Source organism: Vanacampus margaritifer, chromosome 17 (genome assembly GCF_051991255.1).
Source record: "Vanacampus margaritifer isolate UIUO_Vmar chromosome 17, RoL_Vmar_1.0, whole genome shotgun sequence".
In the NCBI taxonomy this organism is placed as follows: domain Eukaryota; kingdom Metazoa; phylum Chordata; class Actinopteri; order Syngnathiformes; family Syngnathidae; genus Vanacampus; species Vanacampus margaritifer.
The window spans coordinates 10,696,461-10,716,980 of NC_135448.1; the positions used below are offsets into that span (position 1 = coordinate 10,696,461).

General features: G+C 42.3%; 1 protein-coding gene across 1 annotated transcript; it reads left to right on the forward strand.

Annotated features, from left to right (window-relative positions):
- Nucleotides 1-1,833: 1,833 nt before the first annotated feature.
- Nucleotides 1,834-20,500, forward strand: igf2bp3 (insulin-like growth factor 2 mRNA binding protein 3). Its single transcript, XM_077547930.1, has 15 exons — nucleotides 1,834-2,713; nucleotides 3,436-3,496; nucleotides 7,692-7,740; nucleotides 10,546-10,597; nucleotides 11,072-11,135; nucleotides 12,907-13,185; nucleotides 13,263-13,397; nucleotides 13,569-13,691; nucleotides 13,771-13,906; nucleotides 14,373-14,498; nucleotides 16,232-16,351; nucleotides 16,442-16,516; nucleotides 16,608-16,739; nucleotides 16,810-16,923; nucleotides 17,599-20,500. The coding sequence occupies exons 1-15, from the start codon at nucleotides 2,539-2,541 to the stop codon at nucleotides 17,701-17,703; spliced, it is 1,746 nt and encodes a 581-aa protein (XP_077404056.1). The 5' UTR covers nucleotides 1,834-2,538; the 3' UTR covers nucleotides 17,704-20,500.
- The last annotated feature ends 20 nt before the right edge of the window (nucleotides 20,501-20,520 follow it).

The following is a 20,520-nucleotide window of genomic DNA, read 5'->3' on the forward strand; positions in this document are numbered from 1 at the left end:
GGCCCGAAAACTCCTTTTAAAAAAAGAAAAAAAGAAAAGTTTAAAAGTAACTGTTAACACAACATGCACTTTCATCTCTGGTTTTCTATGTTGTTGCTGCTACTGCTGCAGGAAATACTGCCCCATCTACAAAAAAGTGCAGTTTTTGATTACTGACTTTTATTCATCACCTATATACTTGTTTAAAATACATTGATATGTACATAGAAAAGATCCCTTTAACCCACTATAGGCATTAAACATACTGATCACCATTTGCATAACTTTGTAAAGAGGCTTTATGTTTAAAATTGCTTTATACATGAATTCGAGTTGAGAAAGTGGCAATACAGTATTTGATTACATATACACTAAAAGACAATTTAATTCAAGCTTACACATTTGCTATATCTCTTTTAATAATGATAGTAGTGCAGTAGCCCATACAATTTTACATACACAATTTTGATTGTGGTACACAATACACGTACACAATTTGTGTGTGTATCAAATTTGAACTGAATTACCTAATACTGAGAACAGTTTCTAATATTCAGGCATTTAGCTACACCAGATGGACAACTTATTATTAAACATTCTAATTATAAACCAAAAACAGTTCAACAACAATTGTACAAAACTGTACAATGACTGATAAGCTATATGTGAATTTGAGACGAGACAGTTGGTAGCATTTACTATATATGCACAAGGTCGGTCTGACACTAGTTTTGATTTACACTATTAGAGCTGTGTTTGTTGTTTTGTAGTGTAGAACTGCACTGCATCACACAGAGTATCATATCTATGAAATAATGGAAACATTTCTCACCTTCAAATTAAATTAGTACTTGTCAATCAAAACATAAAAAGTGTAGGTTTATAAAGGCAGTACTTTCATGTTAAAGATTCCTAACTATGAACTATTTTTGCTAAACTGGTCCGAAAATTGTTTTTGATTTTATTGACAATAAATTATGTATCTTTGTTCATCTATGTATGCAAGGGATGTAGAGTGACATGCAGCACAATTCAAACATCCTCCAGTACAACCACACATTCTGATCATTATTTCAGTAATATACTTTTTGGGTCATTTTTGCTCATTTCCCTAATGGAAGATATGAGCCTTGGCTCAATAAATTGTGATAAACAGTCTGTGTAGATTGTTTTGGAAACACTGCAACAGATTGTGCAAATGTACCTAATATTATGGACTGTCTGTCGTGACCTTTGACTACACGTAACAGATGTGTACGTTTTCAAAATGCTCATCTTGAGTTTCCATTGGGCCGAACGTTAGGACGCCATGTTTGAATGCCCCTCCCCCTCGCAGCCAACATGGCAGCCAAGGCTTCGCCGAGAACCACATGGCCGAGCCCGAGCTCAAACTAGTTGCAAAATGTAACCGTGGAAGCATTTACACCGAATGAATACAGCAACTAAATATAGCCACGGGGTGGTTATGGTCCACTCGGGCGAGTTTGTTTGACTTTGGTTGAGTATTGAGGGAGGGGAGACGTGTGAGGGAAAATGGACGCCCTCATTTGAATAGGAATACGTGTCATTCCCACGTTGCGCGAGGGCCCAAGTGAGGACCACGGGTCACGCTCTATCTGTTTTTCCCATCCCGATGTCATATATTTGTCTTATTTTAGCTATGTAATAGTGCAACATCATTTATGAATGGCCCCACCCCCCTTTTCGTCCTTGTGTGTGTGATCACTCTACTTAAGCGGCGTAGCCGTGCGTGTGCGCGCGCACGTTTTACTATAGCTCCAGCGACCAATGAGAGCGAAGCAGTTTTTCTTTTTTTTTCTTCTTCTTTTTTTAACGCAGAGAAAAGCAACACGAATGTGATTCTAGTAAAGACACTGCAGCTTCTAACGGAACATTCTTTTTTCCCAACGCTGCTCAGGTTCTTTTCCTTTTTACGCCAATCCTCTCTTCTCCCCCTCCTGAAAAAAAAAACCCATCCACTCCCCCTCAACTGTCCCCACCCCAGATTCCCGAGCAATTTTCCCCAATCCCAAACACTTAATTGAGCAATTGGGTTTCCTCACGTGTCGGTTGATTTGTAGTTTGAACACGTGGCTCATTCAAAAAAAAAAGAAAAGAAAACGGATAGAAGCGGATTTTTTCCCTCCCCTTCTTCTTCGTCTCTTCTTCTTCTTCTTCTTGGTTGGAGTCGACCCAGAGGCGGGTGCCTGCCTTAGCGTGTGTATGACATTGTCGGTCTCTTCGGAGGAAGACACAAAGTAGTTTCTCCTCCTTTTTTCCCTTCCCTAGCCGGCCCATCGTCGTTTGGAAAAGCGTGGAAGATTAATAATTAAGCGTTTATTTATTGCGCGGTGAAAGAGGCAGAGAGAGGGGCGAGGAGGGAGCGCGAAGCCACTACGAGGCTGCCAGTTTAAATCTATCTGTCCACTCCGTAGTGTACTAAAGGGGATTTATTTTCCTTTTTTTCTGTTTTGGGGCTACTCCAAACGCCGCACACCCGCTGTCGGAGCCGTTCGGTGGTTCTTTTTTTTGTTTTGTTTTTTGTTGTTGGTTTTGAACATGAATAAGCTATATATTGGCAACGTGAGCGCCGAGGCCAGCGAGGAGGACTTCGAAACTATCTTTGAGACGTGGAACATTCCCCACAGTGGTCCCTTTCTGGTCAAAACCGGCTATGCCTTCGTGGACTGCCCTGATGAGAAGACTGCAATGAAGGCCATCGATGTTCTTTCAGGTGAGACGTTTGCAACGGCGTGAAAGTGGGTTTCGGGTGTATATGTATGTGGTCCCTATGAGAAATGCATGTGTTCATTGTCTATGATTGGGATTTATTGCTCTATTTATATGTGCATCTCATTGTGTGTGCGTGTGTTTTAAAACAAGTGTAAAAAAAAATAATTGATTAACCCCAAAAATAATCTCGACTGGATTCTGCTGTGGAGTCGAACCTTGCTGCAGGCCTTTGCTTGGGTTCGGGTTAGAGGTCGTCGTGTGTGTGTGAGCGTGTTGCAGCTTTTCCAACCATCACAAATAGTAGTAAAACACTAGAGTCTTTTGAAAAAGACCCCACAAGCCTTTCCTGTGGTCACAAGTCGCTCGTTGTGTTGTGTAGCCATTTTGCCCATGCTGACACACCAGGTGGTTTAATTGTGTTGCTCAAATGTAGGCCAACTATGAGGCGCACACACTTGCTTTATTTGCTCTAGGTGTACCAGTTTTGTATATGAAATGTTTTCGTTCTCTTCGCCAAGAACGGGGTGATATTTTAGCCGAATGTTTTTGAATGAAACTGTTTCGTCGTTGCAACTCGCCCTTGTAAAGACATTTGCCTGCTAATATACCCCCATGCACGCCTGTGGATTTGTTTTATTGAATTAAACGAGAAAGCAGAAATGCCTCAAAAGCAACGTTTAATGCATGATTTTTTTTTTTCATATTTTATTTGATTTTGTTTAGGTAAAGTTGAACTCCATGGGAAACTTCTCGATGTGGAACACTCGGTGCCAAAACGTCAAAGGTAGGTTATAACTTATATCGTGGCTTTTTTCCCCCCTGAAAGTTTGTTTATTATTTTTACGTATGTTTTATGTCGCCCCCTCCCCCCCTAAATGTCGTGGGGGGGTCAATGAAAAGGGGCGTATGGCTTGTTGGAGCTACTCCCCCCTATCCACCGTGACTGTGGGGTGCTGCCTTTTGGGCTCAACCGTCCCGTTTTTCTTGTACTTGTTGTTAAAACAACAACAAAAAAAAAAAACTTGTGCACACACGAGTTGGGTATAAAAAAGATCGCCTTCATGTGTGAAGGCTGCACACGCAAATGTAGTTCAGGGAGACAACGCTCGTACGTTACAGGCCTCATGGAGTCGTCCATTTGAAGGTTCTGCTCAGTCACTGCTGGCTTCCGCCCCTTTTCTTTTTTTTTCGCCTTGCACGAGATGGACGCTAAAAGCAGAATGGGAAGCCTTGGGGCCCCTAAAGTCACGCAGAACCTCGTTGCACAACTGCACACACCACCTTTCCCATTGTATTTGCGTTTGGCATATTTGCCCTAAAATGGCTCCTTGCTTACTTATTTTGTGAAAATGGCACACCCACATCCACGGTAGCATTTTTTTCCCTCCAAGTTTCCATTTTGTAATTTGATTGTGATTGAATGTGTTGAATGATTCTAATTAAGGCTACACTATTGTGTTTTTTTGTGCAACGTGTTGTGTCTTTGAATTATCTGCCAAGTTAAGATGACTTAAGTCACATTGGAAATGTGCAAAAAAAAAAAATAACACAATGTGTGTGATATTAAATATTTTTAGATGTGTATAACCTGCAACTGATAACAATTTTATCAGTTGACCCCCCCCCCCCCCCACACACACACACACACACACACACACACACACACAATGTCATGAAAGTTTTTTTTTTTTTACGTTATGGGGCTAAAAATTGTGTTAAATAATTAGATAGGTGTGCTAAATTAATCATTTGGTCACACTAGTGTCTGTGTCAATTGTGTGTGTGTGTTTTATATAGTAACAGAGTCACATTTCAGCCCCCATTGCAAAAACCTTTACTCTGTGAAATTAAACTCGTTTTCATGAGCAAATGGATGGTATAGGCAACATGGGATACACAGACACACACATGCTGGGCCATTCTTTGCATTCTGCAAATATCAGCTGGGGGAGGGATGGGAGGAGGGGGCCTGGCCAATCACCATGTCTTTAACCTCTGGACTCCTCAGGAAAAGGGGAAGTGCTATAAACTGTCAGGAAAGATGCAAGCATGTACAGTGTCCATTTTGGGGTTAACACAGAACATGTGGTGACATTTTATTAATGTTTAAAAAAAAAACTCCACACCGCTTATTGTAAATATGATAAATCGGGTCTCCAGCAATGGCTAACTTTAGTTAGGGAAAATTACACAACTTGTTTTATCGGGAGAAAATGTGACAGATTAATGTTGAAGTCTTCTGTGTTAAATAGAAACTAATTTTATGACCAAGTCAGTGTTAAAAAAAAAAAATTTTTTATCCCAGGATACATGTAAATTATGCAGTAAAAAAATACCAAACATTTTTAAAATAATAGACTGATCAATGAAAAGTGAGTCTTTTTTTTTTGCTACCAATTGTTAGTTTTAATGGAAAAAAAATATTTTACAACTGTGAACCATGAATCGTTTGCATTTTTATTTGTGATTATTATATACGGTCTGCGTTAACTCCCAGCGTCATGTGTGTGTGTGTGTGCGCGTGTTGGGGGGGGGGATAAAATGAAGCAGGCACAACCCAAAATCCCCGCTGAGTCACATGTACAGAATGAAAAAAAAAATGGCATGGCTATATGAGGGAAGTGTGTGTGCGATACTGCTGTTAAACTCATAGTTTCTTTTATTTTACACATGCTTTTACTATTACACTTTTGACACATTTGAGTCATTGTGTGTGTCTGTTTAAAAATAGAAAGAGAACAATGGGATAAAGATGGTCCTTTGGTTTAAGAATTTGGGGTCACAAGGTCATCATGGGGCCCCACCTGCAAAAAAAAATTATAGAGACGTGGGTGGCGTGGATTATGAATCTGGCCCCTTGTATGACGACTCCTACAATCTACCCATAGCATCACATCAACGTAGCCGTTGTATTTTATTTTCTCCGTATTTTGTGAATGAGGTTTGGCTAGGCGGCGAAGACCCAAATGTGCAACAGTCTTTTCAGTTGAGTCACCTTATGGTGTCTGACTGAAGATATTCAACTCATTGGAATGTTCTGAGAGAGCTCGCAAAATAAGTCGTCCTAAAAAGCAAGGCCCTGAATGTGTATCTCTTTTATGGAGGGGGGTTTACAGCGAGCATTTAAGGCCCTGTGTGCGTATGTGTGTGTGTGTGTGTGGGAGGCGGCTAGGGCGGCAAAACCTGGCCAATGTGGCTCTCAGTCAGTCGGAACCGGTGCATACCTGAATAGCTTGATGGCTGGACGAGCATTGCGCACACATTGTCTTTACGTACTTGTGTAGGATTGTAGTGCCGCCATATTGTTGGCCCCATCTTGATTTCTTTTTTCTTTTTTTTTCTTAAACGTGTGGATTGCATATCTTTTCCCATCCTTTTGAACATTTGGGGCCCATTGGTTAGCATGTACAAAGCTGGTTTATTGGAAAAGTAGATAAGGAGCCCGGCTTGGTCTCGGCCATCACATGACAAACCAGAGCCCAGTCACTCCTCTCCCTGCCCCCCTCCTCCTCCTCCCACTTTTAGCCCAGCTCTACATGTTCCTGTCAGTGGACTTGTCCGTGTCCATGGTAACAGGGCCCCACCCCCACCGAGTAGAGTGGGCCCTTGTTACCCTTGCCTGAAACAGGACTAGCCCCCCCCCCCCTCCACCCTACACCACCACACCCCAATCACCCATCCCCAAATCAAAGGCTGCATGGGGACCAGGGAATGTATAGCAAACCCAACCCCCACTCCAGTCCGGTCCACCCCACCCTCCTAACCCTGCCTGACTTCTTCTGTCTGTGGAGCTATAGGTCGGCCCTGGTGCATTTGCACTTTTCACATGGCGTTCCCACCGCAATGCAGAGCATACAGAATGTGTGGGTAAGAGGGAGGAGGTGGGAGGGGGGGTGCTGGTGGTGGGACGGATCAGCCAGGAATGGCACACAGTTGGCCGGAAAAGCCTGGAATTCCTCTTGGAGGTTATCTGTGAATTTTCTTTGACATTTACCCATTTTGAGATTCAAGCAGTCAAAGTGTCAAATATGAATAACGTACACGGGAGTGTTAAAATAAAAAAATAAAAAATAGAAGTGCTCAAGCAACGCAACTTAGCTCATAAATGTGCTTTTTATTTAATTTTATTTTTTATTACGTGCATAAATTTGGTCGAGCTGGTTTTGGGTCTCCCACATTGCTGTGCGAGCATGAGGCCACCTCATGTACATCACGGCCCTTCAGGTTTGTCAACAGGCAGGCGGACTTTGGAGTGGCCGCCCATCTATACAACGCCCTCCTGCAGGCAAACACTCCAGTCCAAAGCCTCAAACATTCATTGCTACTTTTTAGTCTCGCGGTCCGGTCTCCGCATGTATTCCTCTTAATTGCGCTGCTGTCCCCCCGAATGCTTTTAATGACTAACGTGACTTTCGAAGCAGTCAGCACTGTTAGTTCCGCTCATCTTTGCTGGATGAACACAAGTGCACAAATTTCATTCTTCCCCATTCAAGTTGCCCCCCCCCCCCGATACAACAGTTGGTTGATCCTGGAAAAGTGCGAGTCATCATTGACTTCACTTTTGTTTTTTGAGTCTTTCCCATATACTTACTTTGCTCCTTTGCGAACAGGCATAGTACAATTTTCTTCTTAAAAATAAAGCTCCCTCATCTTCAATTAAAACCGCCCAATCGAATTTAATCTCAACATTCTGAACATGAGGGTCTCTCTGCACCTGCTGATGTCATACTGTGAATAATTGCTCATCATATCTGCACTTTCTGGACACAGATATCTCCCAAACAATGGAAAATTAGATTACACTACAATTTTTTTTTCCCCCCATAAGGATGTGAGGGACCTCATGTGGCTATAATAATTACTGGTGCTACTTTTTTTTGTGTTAAATATTGAATTAAAAAAAAACCTTATTAGTCAGAACTTCTTTCAGGTTGTATCGCCATTTATCTATCCTTCACCATCTTCTTCTCTCTCCTCAGGAGCTGTAAGCTGCAGATCAGGAACATCCCGCCTGACATGCGGTGGGAGGTGAGCGCTAACAGGCTACTGTAATGTTCTTATGCTTTGGTACATCTCGGGGCACCCCAACTGGCCTTTTTCTTATTTATATGCCTTTTGGAGTAGTCTTTCGTACCCTTTTTTTTTGGGGGGGGGGGGGGGGCGTTTGGACGTAGCACATGCTTGATCGGTTTGCACATGGCTGCACCTCAAGCTCAGGCCAAGCGAGCTCACAAAGTAGTGGGCCAACTGTGGTTGGAACAAATGATTTGACATTGTGACGCTCAAATTTTGAGCCGCAGATTTTTTTTTTTAATGCACAACAAATCTGGAGAGGAACATGTTGGTTGTATTTTAGGAGAAATTTGCAGAGATACATCTTGGCTCACACTTTGTATGGTGCGTCTTGTTTCATGAGCTAAACCACGTCATGTGTTTCAGAATTAATGACAGTGCTGGTGTTGAAGCTTAAGGTGTGTGTGTGTGTGTGTGTGTGTGTGTGTGTGCACACATACAGAAAAAAATCTGATTAATTAAATTATCTAAAAAGATATATATAAAAAAAATCTGATTGTCTGGGCCAAGGCAAGAGCTATAGTTTTTTTCCCTGAAATAACTTTTGTTGTTTTACCACTTGGTGCCCATTCCCAATTCATGAATGAATTTAATGTAGAAACATCAACAGTCAGGGAGGGGTTTGTGTGTGTGTGTGTGTGTGTGTGTGTGTGTGTGTCTGTGTGAGAGAGAAAGAGACGATGTGCCTGACTGAGATTAAAAAAATATTAAATACAAAAGAGGGGGAAAAAAGACGTGTTTCGGAGCTATTATAGGACTGTATATTAACTACTTGGGTTCTTTCATGTTTACTGGTATAGAATTGTGCAAAATTAAAGGGTACCATTTTTTTGTATGCTTGCGTCCTTTACCACTACAAGATCATTTTAAAAGGTTCTGGGGTTGTTGTATTATGACGCAAAAATATATGTGCAGTTTATGTCAGGATTGTGTATTTAAAAAAAACACATCTTTAGGCAGAAAGCAACCTATAAAAATTATAAAGCAAACACACTAATGAACAGTATGTTTTAACTAGTGGTACAGTTTGATCTTGGAAATCCTCTTCCACCCTCCAACAACAATAAAAACTGGTATGAATTGAGCAACAATCTGTGCGAGCGGTGCATGTGTCCTTCCGGGCAAAAGTGTTACATTTAAATTCCGCTTATTTTTCCCATCCTGGCTTCACTTTGAAGACCACGTCAATATACTTGCCTTACAGAAATATATCTGAAAGGTAAAGCTTCAATTAATTGTAGTGTTTGTTTTTTTTAAACTCCTGTATATAGCTGACTATCTGTCTTAAGTCACCAACCGTGCCTTCCAACTCCTCACTGCCGTGGATAGTCTGCTCAGTTTATTGTTCCATTTGGGAAAGAATAATTCACAATTTCCTCAATGACACACTTGTTCATATGGTAACCATGATGTGATGATTTTACAATTTCAGCCTGCCATTAAATGGCCGTAGACCGTGCTTGGCGTGTATTTTCTTGAAACCGTGGGCTGGCGTCGCCTCCGCGCATGTCGCTAAAACTGTAGCTCCACACGTGTTGCTAGCATGTAGCCTGGGGAGCTGGTTGCCTTCTCCAAAGGTGACGAGGAGGTCTCCCTCTCCCTTGGGAGGAAGGGGGAGGGTTAGAGGGGAAAAAAATAGGCTAATCTGGGATCTTTTGATGCCAAGGCCCTGTATGTATCTTATCAGGTAGATTAGACAATGGCGGCGGTGCGTGCAGCCCCTCAGCGTGAGCGTGCTAGTGAGAATAGTGGCGTGTTCACAAGCTGTAGTGGGTGGGTGGGCCTGGACCATTTCCTTCCCGTCCATGTGCTCTGATTCACAGAATGTGTAGCATGAGCTCGCACCCCTCCCCCAGCTCCTTCTTTCTGCTGGAATGCACCCCACCCTTTTCCTGAATGGCCTGGATTCTCATTGGCCGGTCCCGGCAGAGCGACAGGCGGCCCGGCCAGCCAGCAGCCGGCGTCAGGCGCCCGCATTTCATTGGAGGCGCAGCCAATGACTTGGAGTTGACATGGCAGGGGAGGCGGGAGGCTGCTTGGTTGGTGGGTTGCCTCAGGGGTGTGTGTGTGCGTGGAATGGGGGGGGGGGGGGGTGCTGTCTTGTTGGCTAGAAAGTGGGGTTGAGCTCTTTGGGGGTGTGGCCTCGGGTTCAACAGAGCATGGTCAAAGGTCTCGGCGCTGCTTGGATCCTTTGCTCCCCCTCTCGCCCACAGTTGACCAAATCAATGAATTCAAATCCCGTGGTCTCCAGGTGGCCAACTTGATGCGTCGCTCCATAGCAGAGATTTTCGAAAGGAGCAGCCCCCTCCCCCCCAGTTGCCATACAATGCGAATGTTAGCTCGTTTGTAGGATACATTCAACCAAAGCAGCCCATTCAACATTCACCAGCCGTAACATTAAATGCACTTATACAATATAATAAAATCACTGTATAAAATGTCTGCTTTTTTTTTTTTTTTTTTTTTAAATGTTGGTATTATTTAGCTGTGATTTTAGCTTTTAGATTATTTGGTAGTGGTCCTTGATTATAGATTCACTTATTTATTGTGCAAAATGTTTTAGAATGATCCAACAAAAATTAATTATTGGATGCTCTCCCAGCCCCCTCCAAAAAAAATGGTATGTTGTACCTATATAAACTCCTATGGCGTTTTAATGTGGCTCATCTAAACCAGTTCCCGTGGATGGTCTTACCCTCAACAACAAAAGGTACCAGTCAAAGCCCACCGTCATCCTAATTACGGCTTTCCTTTTCACAGGTCTTGGATGGCGTGCTGGCCCAGTATGGTGCTGTAGAATGCTGTGAACAAGGTGAATACGCATTTGTGATTTAGAGGTTGCTAAATGTGTAGAACTTCAGAAGGTCCTATTTATTTATTTATTTATTTATTTATTTATATATATATATATATATATATATATATATATATATATATATATATATATATATGTATATATATATGTATATATATATGTATATATATATATATATATATATATATATATATATATATATATGTATATGTATATATGTATATATATATGTATATATATGTATATATATATATGTATATATATATGTATATATATATATATATATGTATATATATATGTATATATATATATATATATATATATATATATGTATATATATATATATATGTATATATATGTATATATATATATATATATATATATATATATATATATATATAATTGAGTTCCATGTGAGGCTATTAAATGGTCGATGATGAGTGAATGTGTCTGTTGTGTGCTCCTTCACAGTCAACACTGACACGGAGACTGCAGTTGTCAATGTTCGATATGCAGCCAAGGACCAGGCCAGACAGTGAGTACACACACGCGCATGCATGGTCCCTTCCAAACTCCTAGAAATAATTGTCATCGTCTTTCACAGTACACTTAATTCATTAAAATTCAAGTTGACAAATGCGATGGCAGGAAAGCCAATGTGATTGAATCAAAAAGGGTTAAATTTGCCATTTAGTGCCCCCTAGTGTACATAAATCACACTTGCTTGAAGAGTAGTTCACGTAATGTTATATGGAATTGTTACTGTAAATGTATTGCATTTGTCCCAGCATCAGAGCAATCTGTGTATAAATCAAGGTTGACAAAAACAAGCGGCTTCACTTGCTAAAACGGGGCCGAAATGTATTCTTAGCCCAATGTTTCCCAACATTTATTGAGCCATGGCATATATTTTACATTAGAAAAAAAACCCTCACCACTGGATTAAAATTTCATCAAAGTTCGATACACAAAATTGTTCTGCTTATCACTATGCATTGCATGCATAGCCCATTTTTTTCTTTTCCCACTAGTCATAATATATTGCAAAGAAAATTATTGATTGGATTTAGGGTTTTAAGGGCAAGTAAAGTAAAAAAAAAAAATAAAAAAATGTTTACAATATGTTCTATGCGTCACAACTACTCTAAACACGGCATTCTTATTAAAGGTGAAGTCGACTTAAAACATTTCTTGACAATAATGTTATGTGACCTCGCTAGTCTAAACATGACTTTCTGATTAATATGACATTCGTGGAATAAGAGTTATGAAGCAAAATCCAGCCGTTTTTATCCACCTTAGGGAGCGACCATTTTGCCGCTGTCGACTGAAAATGACATCAATGTTGCTCAGGTCTCAGGTAACAACCAATCACAGCTCAGCTTCAGATAACGGGTGAGCCGTGATTGGTTGTTGCCTGAGCCCTGAGCAACTCCGATGTCATCTTCAATTGACAGCAAGTGGCAAAATGGCAGCCCCCTGAGATGGATAAACACGGCTGGATTTTTGCTGCTTAACTCGTATTTCACAAATGCAATATTAACCAGAAATACCATATTTAGACCAGTGGGGCTGCATAGAACATATTATTGTCAAAACATTTTTGGGGTTGACTTCCCCTTTAGTATTGCGTTTGTGGGATGTGAATTTAGCAGCAAAATCCCACCTGTTTTTATCCATCTCAGATGGCAGCCATTTTGCCAAAAATGACATCACAGTTGCTTGGGGCTCACTGACGACCAATCTCGACTCACCCGCTTTCTGAGTTTGATCGCGTGACGTTTACCAGCTGAGTCGTGATTGGTCATTACCTGAGCCCTGAAGCACTGTGACGTCATTTTCAGTTGACAGCAAGTGGCAAAATGGCCGCCCCGAGATGGATTTTGCTATGTTCCATGAATGCAATATTAATCAGAATACAGTGTTTAGACTAGTGGGGCCACAGAGCATATTATTTTCCAAAACATTTTTTACTTCACCTCCTCCCGTTTGAAGCGTATGTTGTCCAGCCATCCGTTTTCTGTCACACTCTCCTTACTAGGAGACTTTACTTTGGGCAAGATGTACATAATTTATTGATTAACACACACTCCATCTTTAGATACCACAGATTTTTAATCTTTGTGTTAAGTAAACAAGGCACATGTTGCCGCTCGAGCTTTACGCTACTGCTTGTATCCTCTCAGATGTTAAAAAGGGATCTAATTCAAACACTATCCTACAGTTTAATCAGATTTTGTTTACTCCCTGCACTCTTAATTCATATCCTCTCCAATGCAATTAAACGGCGTCTCTTTGCTTCTTAGGGCAATTGAGAAGCTCAACGGCTCCATGATGGAGAACTGCGCTTTGAAGGTGTCTTACATCCCTGACGAGAACGCAGCACCAGAGGGTCCTCCGGCAGGAGGTCGGAGAGGCTTCAACTCTCGCGGGCCGCCGCGGTCGGGCTCGCCGAGCCTCGGCGCCCGGCCCAAAGTGCAGTCGGACATCCCGCTGCGCATGCTGGTGCCCACGCAGTTCGTCGGGGCGATCATCGGCAAGGAAGGCGCCACGATCCGCAACGTCACAAAACAGACCCACTCAAAGTTAGTGGCGAGAGGAGGAGTTTGGTTGTTTTTGCTGTGCTGCGAGGAATCTCATCGCTTTTAATCCTTCCTTCCAGGATTGACATTCACAGGAAAGAGAATGCAGGTGCCGCAGAGAAGCCCATCACGATTCACTCCACAGCTGAAGGTTGTTCGAACGCCTGCAGAACCCTAATGGAGATCATGCAGAAGGAAGCACTAGACACAAAGTTGTGAGTTTGCACCCTCATTAGACACTCGGAATGTAAGCATTTGACATCATTTTAGACCATTTCTCCTCTTAAGTAAACAAGGCCGCTAGAAGTCTAAAAATAGACACGCACATCAGTTGGGGTCCTGTGTCAACTCATGTTTATTGTAAATGTATCATGTTTGTCTTGCAGTACTGAGGAGATCCCACTGAAGGTTCTAGTACACAACACCTTTGTAGGAAGATTAATCGGCAAGGAAGGGCGAAACCTGAAGAAAATTGAGCAGGATACAGGGACCAAAATCACCATCTCGCCGTAAGATCTTCTTAATACTTGCCACACGAGGCTTGCTTGCTCTTCAAGTTAATATTCTCACACTGCTGGATGTGTGCAGTCTACAGGATCTGACTCTGTACAACCCCGAGCGGACCATCACAGTGAAGGGCTCCATCGAGGCATGCGCGAGAGCCGAGGAGGAAGTGATGAAGAAGATTCGAGAGTCGTATGAGAGCGACATGGCTGCCATGAACGTGAGTGATATTTTAGTCAAAGTCCAAATTATTATTTTTTACAAAATGTTGTTTGTGCCCCCGCTAGTGTAAAGACGGCTATTGTGATTAATATTGTGTTTTTGGAATGTGAGTGGAATCCACCTGTTTTTATCCAACGGGGGAGTGGCCATTTTGTCACTTGCTGTTGACTGAAAATGACATCGCAGTTGCTAACACTTGCACAGATAATGACCAATCACAGCTTGACTTCAAAAACCAGGTGAGCTGTGTCAGCAGGGGCAAAATGGCCGTCCACTGACATGGATAAAAACAGGCGGATTTGACTGCTTAACACATATTCCACAAGGTAATGTTAATCAGAATGCCGTGTTGAGACTAGTAGAGCTGCATAAAGATTTTTTTTATTTTTTTGGGTTCACCTTTTTGGGGGGTGATCAAGCACCCCTAAATTGAATCCAATCACCGAAACGTCCTCTCTCTGCAGCTCCAGTCCAACCTGATCCCCGGCTTAAACTTGAACGCGCTGGGTTTGTTCCCCAGCGGCACACCTGGCATGGGTCCATCCATGTCCCATGTCCCTCCTCCCGGAGCTGGCGGCTCAGCGTTTGGAGTAAGTGACAAGCCTGTCAAATGCCGTTTATTAGCGCGTCGTGTCGACTGTGATCATGCCGCACGAGCAGGTGCTTTGACTCACTCGGGCGCGATTGGGTCGGGCCAGTGAGATATCTGTCATTTGTTAGTTCCTAGCAATCCCGTTTGATGTTTCTCTCTTCCTGTAGTGCAGTCCTTACGGGGGCGAGGGTCCGTTTTGGGCTTCTATGATGTCGGCGAGCAGCCAGCCCCTCGCCGTAAGTCCACCTGTCCCAAAGAGCTTTGCACGGCTTGTGGCTGCTCGCTTGACACGGTGGCTTGCATCTAACAGTCTCTAGCTGCCCCTCGACCTCTTGAGCTTTCAGGCCCTCATCCATGTGCGACCTTTAACCTATACCAGCAGCTCCTTGGCTTCTTGCTGTATGTGTTTTAGTCGAGCTCGAGATAAGGAGAAGTACCTTGACATGAAGGCAGTCAAAGCAAGTTGTTGGCCCTGAGCTGGCGTATTGATTGGTGTATTGGTCTCAATCCAAAATCTATAATGTTTGAGTGTGTGATTGACTTGAGCACTGGGGAAAGCTGGTTGTGTCTTTGAGTAGGAGCGAGTGATGCGCTGTGGCGTTTTGCATGGGAGCATCTGTTATTATATTCAAGTGTCAGATGATCCAGAAGCAATTATTGAGATCCGATTCGAAAGTCATTATGCTTTAAAAGAAGAAAAAAAAAACTGTCCACATGAAAACCTTTTTAGAAGTATGTGCAGCTTTCTCAATATGGGTCAAGGTTATTTTAGTTAACGAACTAACGAAATAAGTTACCGTACTAAAAAAAAAAAAAAAAAAATCGTTAACAAAATAAAATCAAAATGCTTTAAAAAAAAAAAAAAAAACTAATTGAAACTACATTTTAAGTTTACAAAACGAACTATAATTATAGCGAAAATGTTCTTGGTTTTAGTCTTTGGTAATAAAATTAATACATGAGCCTTTGGGGTTTCACACGGAAGTGATGTCATCTAGCAACAGCCAATAGAAAAGCACCTTCAGATGACGTCTTTCCTAGGCGACAATTTTGCCTGCTTGACTTTTGGCTCCAATGGCTCGGCTCTCCTAGTTTTTCATTTAACTCAGCTGAAATGCAACACTAGGTAAGAAATATTACTTTTTTCATTTTACCATGTATTAAATGTTAAACAGAATACACGTAAAAAAAAATAACTAAAACTAATAAAGTTAAACAGAATCGCCCTGAAAACTAATAAAAACTAACTGAATTTAAAAAAAAAAAAAAAAAAAAACTCATAACAAATAAACCAACTGAACTGAAAATTCTGAAATATAATAACCCTGATATGGGTTTGAGTACTTTGAGATTTTAAATGTTTACTGAAAATGGTTGGTCAAATTGTACATATGTAATGTTTAGGAGTAACTTCAATTCATTTCCCTCATGCTTTTCTTAAGACTGATCTGGCCTTAAAGTTGCGTTATAGCGCCACCTGTTGCTTTGGTTGAATAGCTTTTTTAAAACTCTGAATTGGGAAACTGACACTTTTTTTTTTTTATAAATATTATAAATACCGTACTTGATATGTTGGCATGGTATTTGTATCTTTTAAGTACATTGGCAGAAGCAGTGGTGCTATTTGACTAACTGTAACAGAATCATTGCAAAGAGCAAGCCAGATCCTCAGTGGTGCTTTGAGCGACAGCATCCCGGCTCAATTACCAATAATATGTTCCCACTCAACAGGGACACCCAGAGTCGGAAACGGTCCACCTGTTTATCCCTGCGCTTGCTGTGGGAGCCATCATTGGAAAACAGGGTCAACACATCAAGCAGCTGTCGCATTTTGCCGGCGCTTCCATCAAAGTGAGTCGGCCACGAATCTTAAAATAATCCAGCATTTGCTCAAAACGTGTATTTGAAGTGAACGGTCGCCTAATGTCGCATCTCTTTCAGATCGCCCCCGCAGAAGGAATGGATCCCAAACAGAGGATGGTCATTATTGTCGGACCGCCAGAGGCTCAGTTTAAGGTGTTGTACGCCCGCATGGATGAATAAACGGAGGTCTCTTTAAAGCTTATTTGCCCAGGTTAATTGCTGCGTTTCCCCTGTTGTGCGGCAGGCTCAATGTCGCATCTTCGGCAAGCTGAAGGAGGAGAACTTCTTCGGACCTAAAGAGGAGGTGAAACTGGAGGCCCACATCAAGGTGCCCTCCTTCGCTGCTGGCCGCGTCATCGGAAAGGGTGGAAAAACGGTAACTGAAAGGCACGTAGGGCCCATCGAATGCGTTGCGCGGTTTTAATGATTGTTGTGATGTGTCGTAGGTAAACGAGTTACAGAACCTGACCTGCGCTGAAGTGGTGGTGCCCAGGGACCAGACCCCAGACGAGAACGACCAGGTCATCGTCAAGATCAGTGGGCACTTCTTTGCATGTCAGGTGGGTCTTCTTTGCGAAGTTGTATTTGACAGAATTTACTTTGAATAAAGATCAATGTTATTGTCAATAGTGAAAATGCGCAAGTAAAAACGTTTAAATATACCCTCTACTATGATTTCAAATTTGGAACATTACCCTTTAAAAATACATGGTGTATAGATTATTATTATTATTATTTTTTTTTTTTAATGCACTGGAAGTGTAAGGATTCCGGGTTGTTGCTGCTTCAAAACCTGTAAAAACACCAATTACTACTTTCCTATTAGCCAATGTACAGCATTTATTACAAAGGGAGTTGACAATGAGGATCTGTAGTAACATCAGCCATACCTTGTGGGGGCGGGGATGCTAATTTCCTTCAATTGTCATCGTATGTCCGTTATGGTCACTATCCGGAACTTGTGACTATAGATGAGGATTTTTTTTTTCCCCCCCACAATGGCTGTAGCATTTTTTTCCCAATTAATTTGAGTTTGTTACTTAGGAAATCATTTTTTGAAAGTCTTTTTTTTTGCGGGGCAGCTAGACGCTGTCGTTCAAAGTGCATCCTCCCCAACGCGCACTGCTAGGAGTCAATTATGCTAACGCTGGGTTAAAAGTTGCATCGAGTTACAAGTTACTGCTTGAAAAATCACAGCAAGGCGTACATTTAACATGGACTATTTCGTCCTCCAGCTGGCCCAAAGGAAGATTCAGGAGATCCTGGCTCAGGTGAGAAGACAGCAGCAGCCCAAGCCGGCGCCCGGGGGCCAACAGCCTCCGCTGCCCCGCAGGAAGTAACGTCCCAGCGTGCTCTGGAGGAAACGGTGACTGAAGCCACCTGACTCGTGAAGACGGTTGGCTTGGACGGATGCGGTGGAGTCCAGGGGTTCGACGACGAGGTGTTATGAACGCTCATCTCAGGGGTCAAAGGTTATTAGAAGCCTACCAAAACATCCAGCCCCCCCCTCCCCATGCCTCACTTGAAGTGTGGCTAAGAGACCCCTCCACCCCCCTTTTACTCCTCCTCCTCCGACTCCTCTTCTCTAAACCTCCACCAACCTCACCTCTCTGCATCACTGTAGGAATGTATCGGAGGGCTCCCGTCGTCACCTTGCCCTCACTTGTACGCACCCCCTCGACCGCTCTCCTCCTCCCCCCAAGGGCGTGTCTATCTTTTTTTTTTTTTTTTCCTCTACCCCCATTTTTTTGTTTTTTAATTTTAAACTCTTGCAACACAAAGAAGAAATGAGGATCCCCCGCCTGTCACCTCTTTGGTGCGGTACTCCAAACCCGACAAAGATGTTTTGGTTGACTTCAGATTTGGTTGATACTTTTCAGTGTTTAATTGGTTAATGAAGCTTTCTCATGAGTTGAAAGGAAAAAAAAAAAGGCATTGCTCTCACGGTCCTGTTGGGGCCGCCAGAGGTTTATTTGGGGGGGGGGGGGAAGAGTTGGCTCAAATTGGTAGGGCCATGTTTAGGGGAAAGATTGTTTGAGGCCAGGACCCCTAAAGGGGTAGATTATAAAGTGGGTGTCCTGCCCGTCTAATGAAAGTGGCATTTTATAAATTCGGATGCATTTTATAGATAGTCCTAAATAAATAGATGAAAATATATATATAAATATATACATACATACACACACACATATATATCTATATATATATTTAGAGGTGAGGGCAGCGCCGTGACTGACACTTTGGGAAATGGTGCTGAAATGCTGCTGCCCAGGAAAACCAATTTAATATGCATTTTACTTAACTACCTCAGGATCTAGTACCTCAGAAGAGAAAAAAAATGATTATATATATAACTATATAAGAAAAAAAATGTTCCTTTCGTTTTTTTTTTATTTTGCTTTTGTGGTATTTTGTATACTTTATAAAGCTGATAGTCTTTGAACATTTTTATTTTTTTAAGAAAAAATTTAAAATTTTGGTCGGCTGCCAACTGACCCTTGCCTTCAACTCTAGTGCTTTATGGTGGCATTGTACATGTGTGTGAGTGACTAAAGATGACCCTGTACATAACGTCTATTTGTACATAGCAGCCCCAGAGCCGGAGTTGGCACGCCTCAGCTGGCGGCTGACACGAGTATCCAGAGAGAATCGCCTCAGTTTTTTCCCCTGAGGGTCCAACCATCTCGTTTTTTGAAGAAAACTACAAAACACCGCGCGAATCAATGCCAACCGTACATGATTACAGCAATGCCATTTAGCTTTGGGATTGACTTTATCGAGAATGGTACTTTAATGTGTCCATCAAATACAATTCCTTTCTGTGGTCCGGGTTAGATAGAGCAGGGTGGACTCTCACGCTCCTTGCGCCCGCACTCCCGTCTTGACATCGAGGCCCGAGCCCGACCAGCTTAGCAAACTTAAATCAAGTCTACGTTAGCGTCGATCACTGCATGGTGAGGGTAGGGGGAGTCGCACTGATGGATGCGTTTTTCTTTTTTAGTTGCTCTAGCGAAACATGATTTGAACGTTCACGTTGTTTTAGTTACACAGACTGACTTTTGGAGGGATAAGAAGTGCAAAAAAAAGCAGACTCGGAAAAATTTCATTTGTATCTTCATGCCGAATGTAAATATGTTGATTGTGGTAGAAGTTGAGTGTATCCATGCTTCCACAGTAGAACGCCGTCTACCTCAGCTAAAGGGGGCGGGGTGGGGGCGGCTGTTGTGCCACTAAGCGCGTCCCCCCGCCCCCTCCCTGCCCCCCACTGAGCGCCAGCGCGCACGTATACCTCAAGCCCATCCCACCCTTCCCCTTCCGGAACACTTCTTTCCACACGGACGCGCCATTCTAACATCACGCTTAACTGAGTGGCACAAGTGATACTTAAAATGACCCCCCTCCCTCCACGCCCCTCCCTTCCTTTTTCGTCGCAGTTTGTTTTGATCTACCTCTTTAGACAAGTATTTGAAGTAGAGGCATTCTATTTGTTAGAATTTAATCCCTCTCCCGCATATGAATGAAAACTTAAAATAAAAATCATGTACTCTTTAGAATTGAGAAAATTTATCGAAAGTGATCCAAAAAAAAATTCAGTATTTATATGTACTCTTTTTGGCTTAATTGAACTCCTCCGACCATCACCATGTCTTTCTGCTTTCTCTTTTTGGTGGTGTGGCTTCCTTGTATTTGAACTTTTTGTTTGTTTTGTGGAGAAAAAAAAAGGTCAAATCACCTGTTTTGATTTAGCTTTCAATAGTTGATGAGAAAATGCAGTTGTTTTTCTTTTTAAAGGGCCTGCCTTTTTTTTCCCTAATTTGTACGACTACAAAATAGATACAAGTCCTGTCTTGTTTCCCTTTGTCTTTCACAAAATGCTACTCAATTGCTGTTTTATTTTGTTTTCTTGGTAGCCATTTTCTTCTGTTAGCATTTCTTGGCTGTGTAACGTTCTCTTATGGGACTGATTTCAGGGATCGGGGTTCCCCCCCTCCTTTTATTTGGGAAAGTGATCTAACTACAGCATGAAAATCCCTTCTCCCCCCCCCCCCGTCTGCAAACATGCTTGTGCCCCTTCACCACCCCCTCACACAGTTCCACTTGTCAAATGCCTCTGAATAAAGGACAAAAAAATAATAATTTGCGTTGCCTTATTGTTA

Coding starts and splice junctions, on each gene's coding strand:
- igf2bp3 (XM_077547930.1), top strand. CDS start 2,539: ATGAATAAGCTATATATTGGCAACGTGAGCGCCGAGGCCAGCGAGGAG. Junction 2,714..3,435: donor GGCCATCGATGTTCTTTCAG/GTGAGACGTTTG, acceptor GATTTTGTTTAG/GTAAAGTTGAACTCCATGGG. Junction 13,907..14,372: donor GCGACATGGCTGCCATGAAC/GTGAGTGATATT, acceptor CTCTCTCTGCAG/CTCCAGTCCAACCTGATCCC.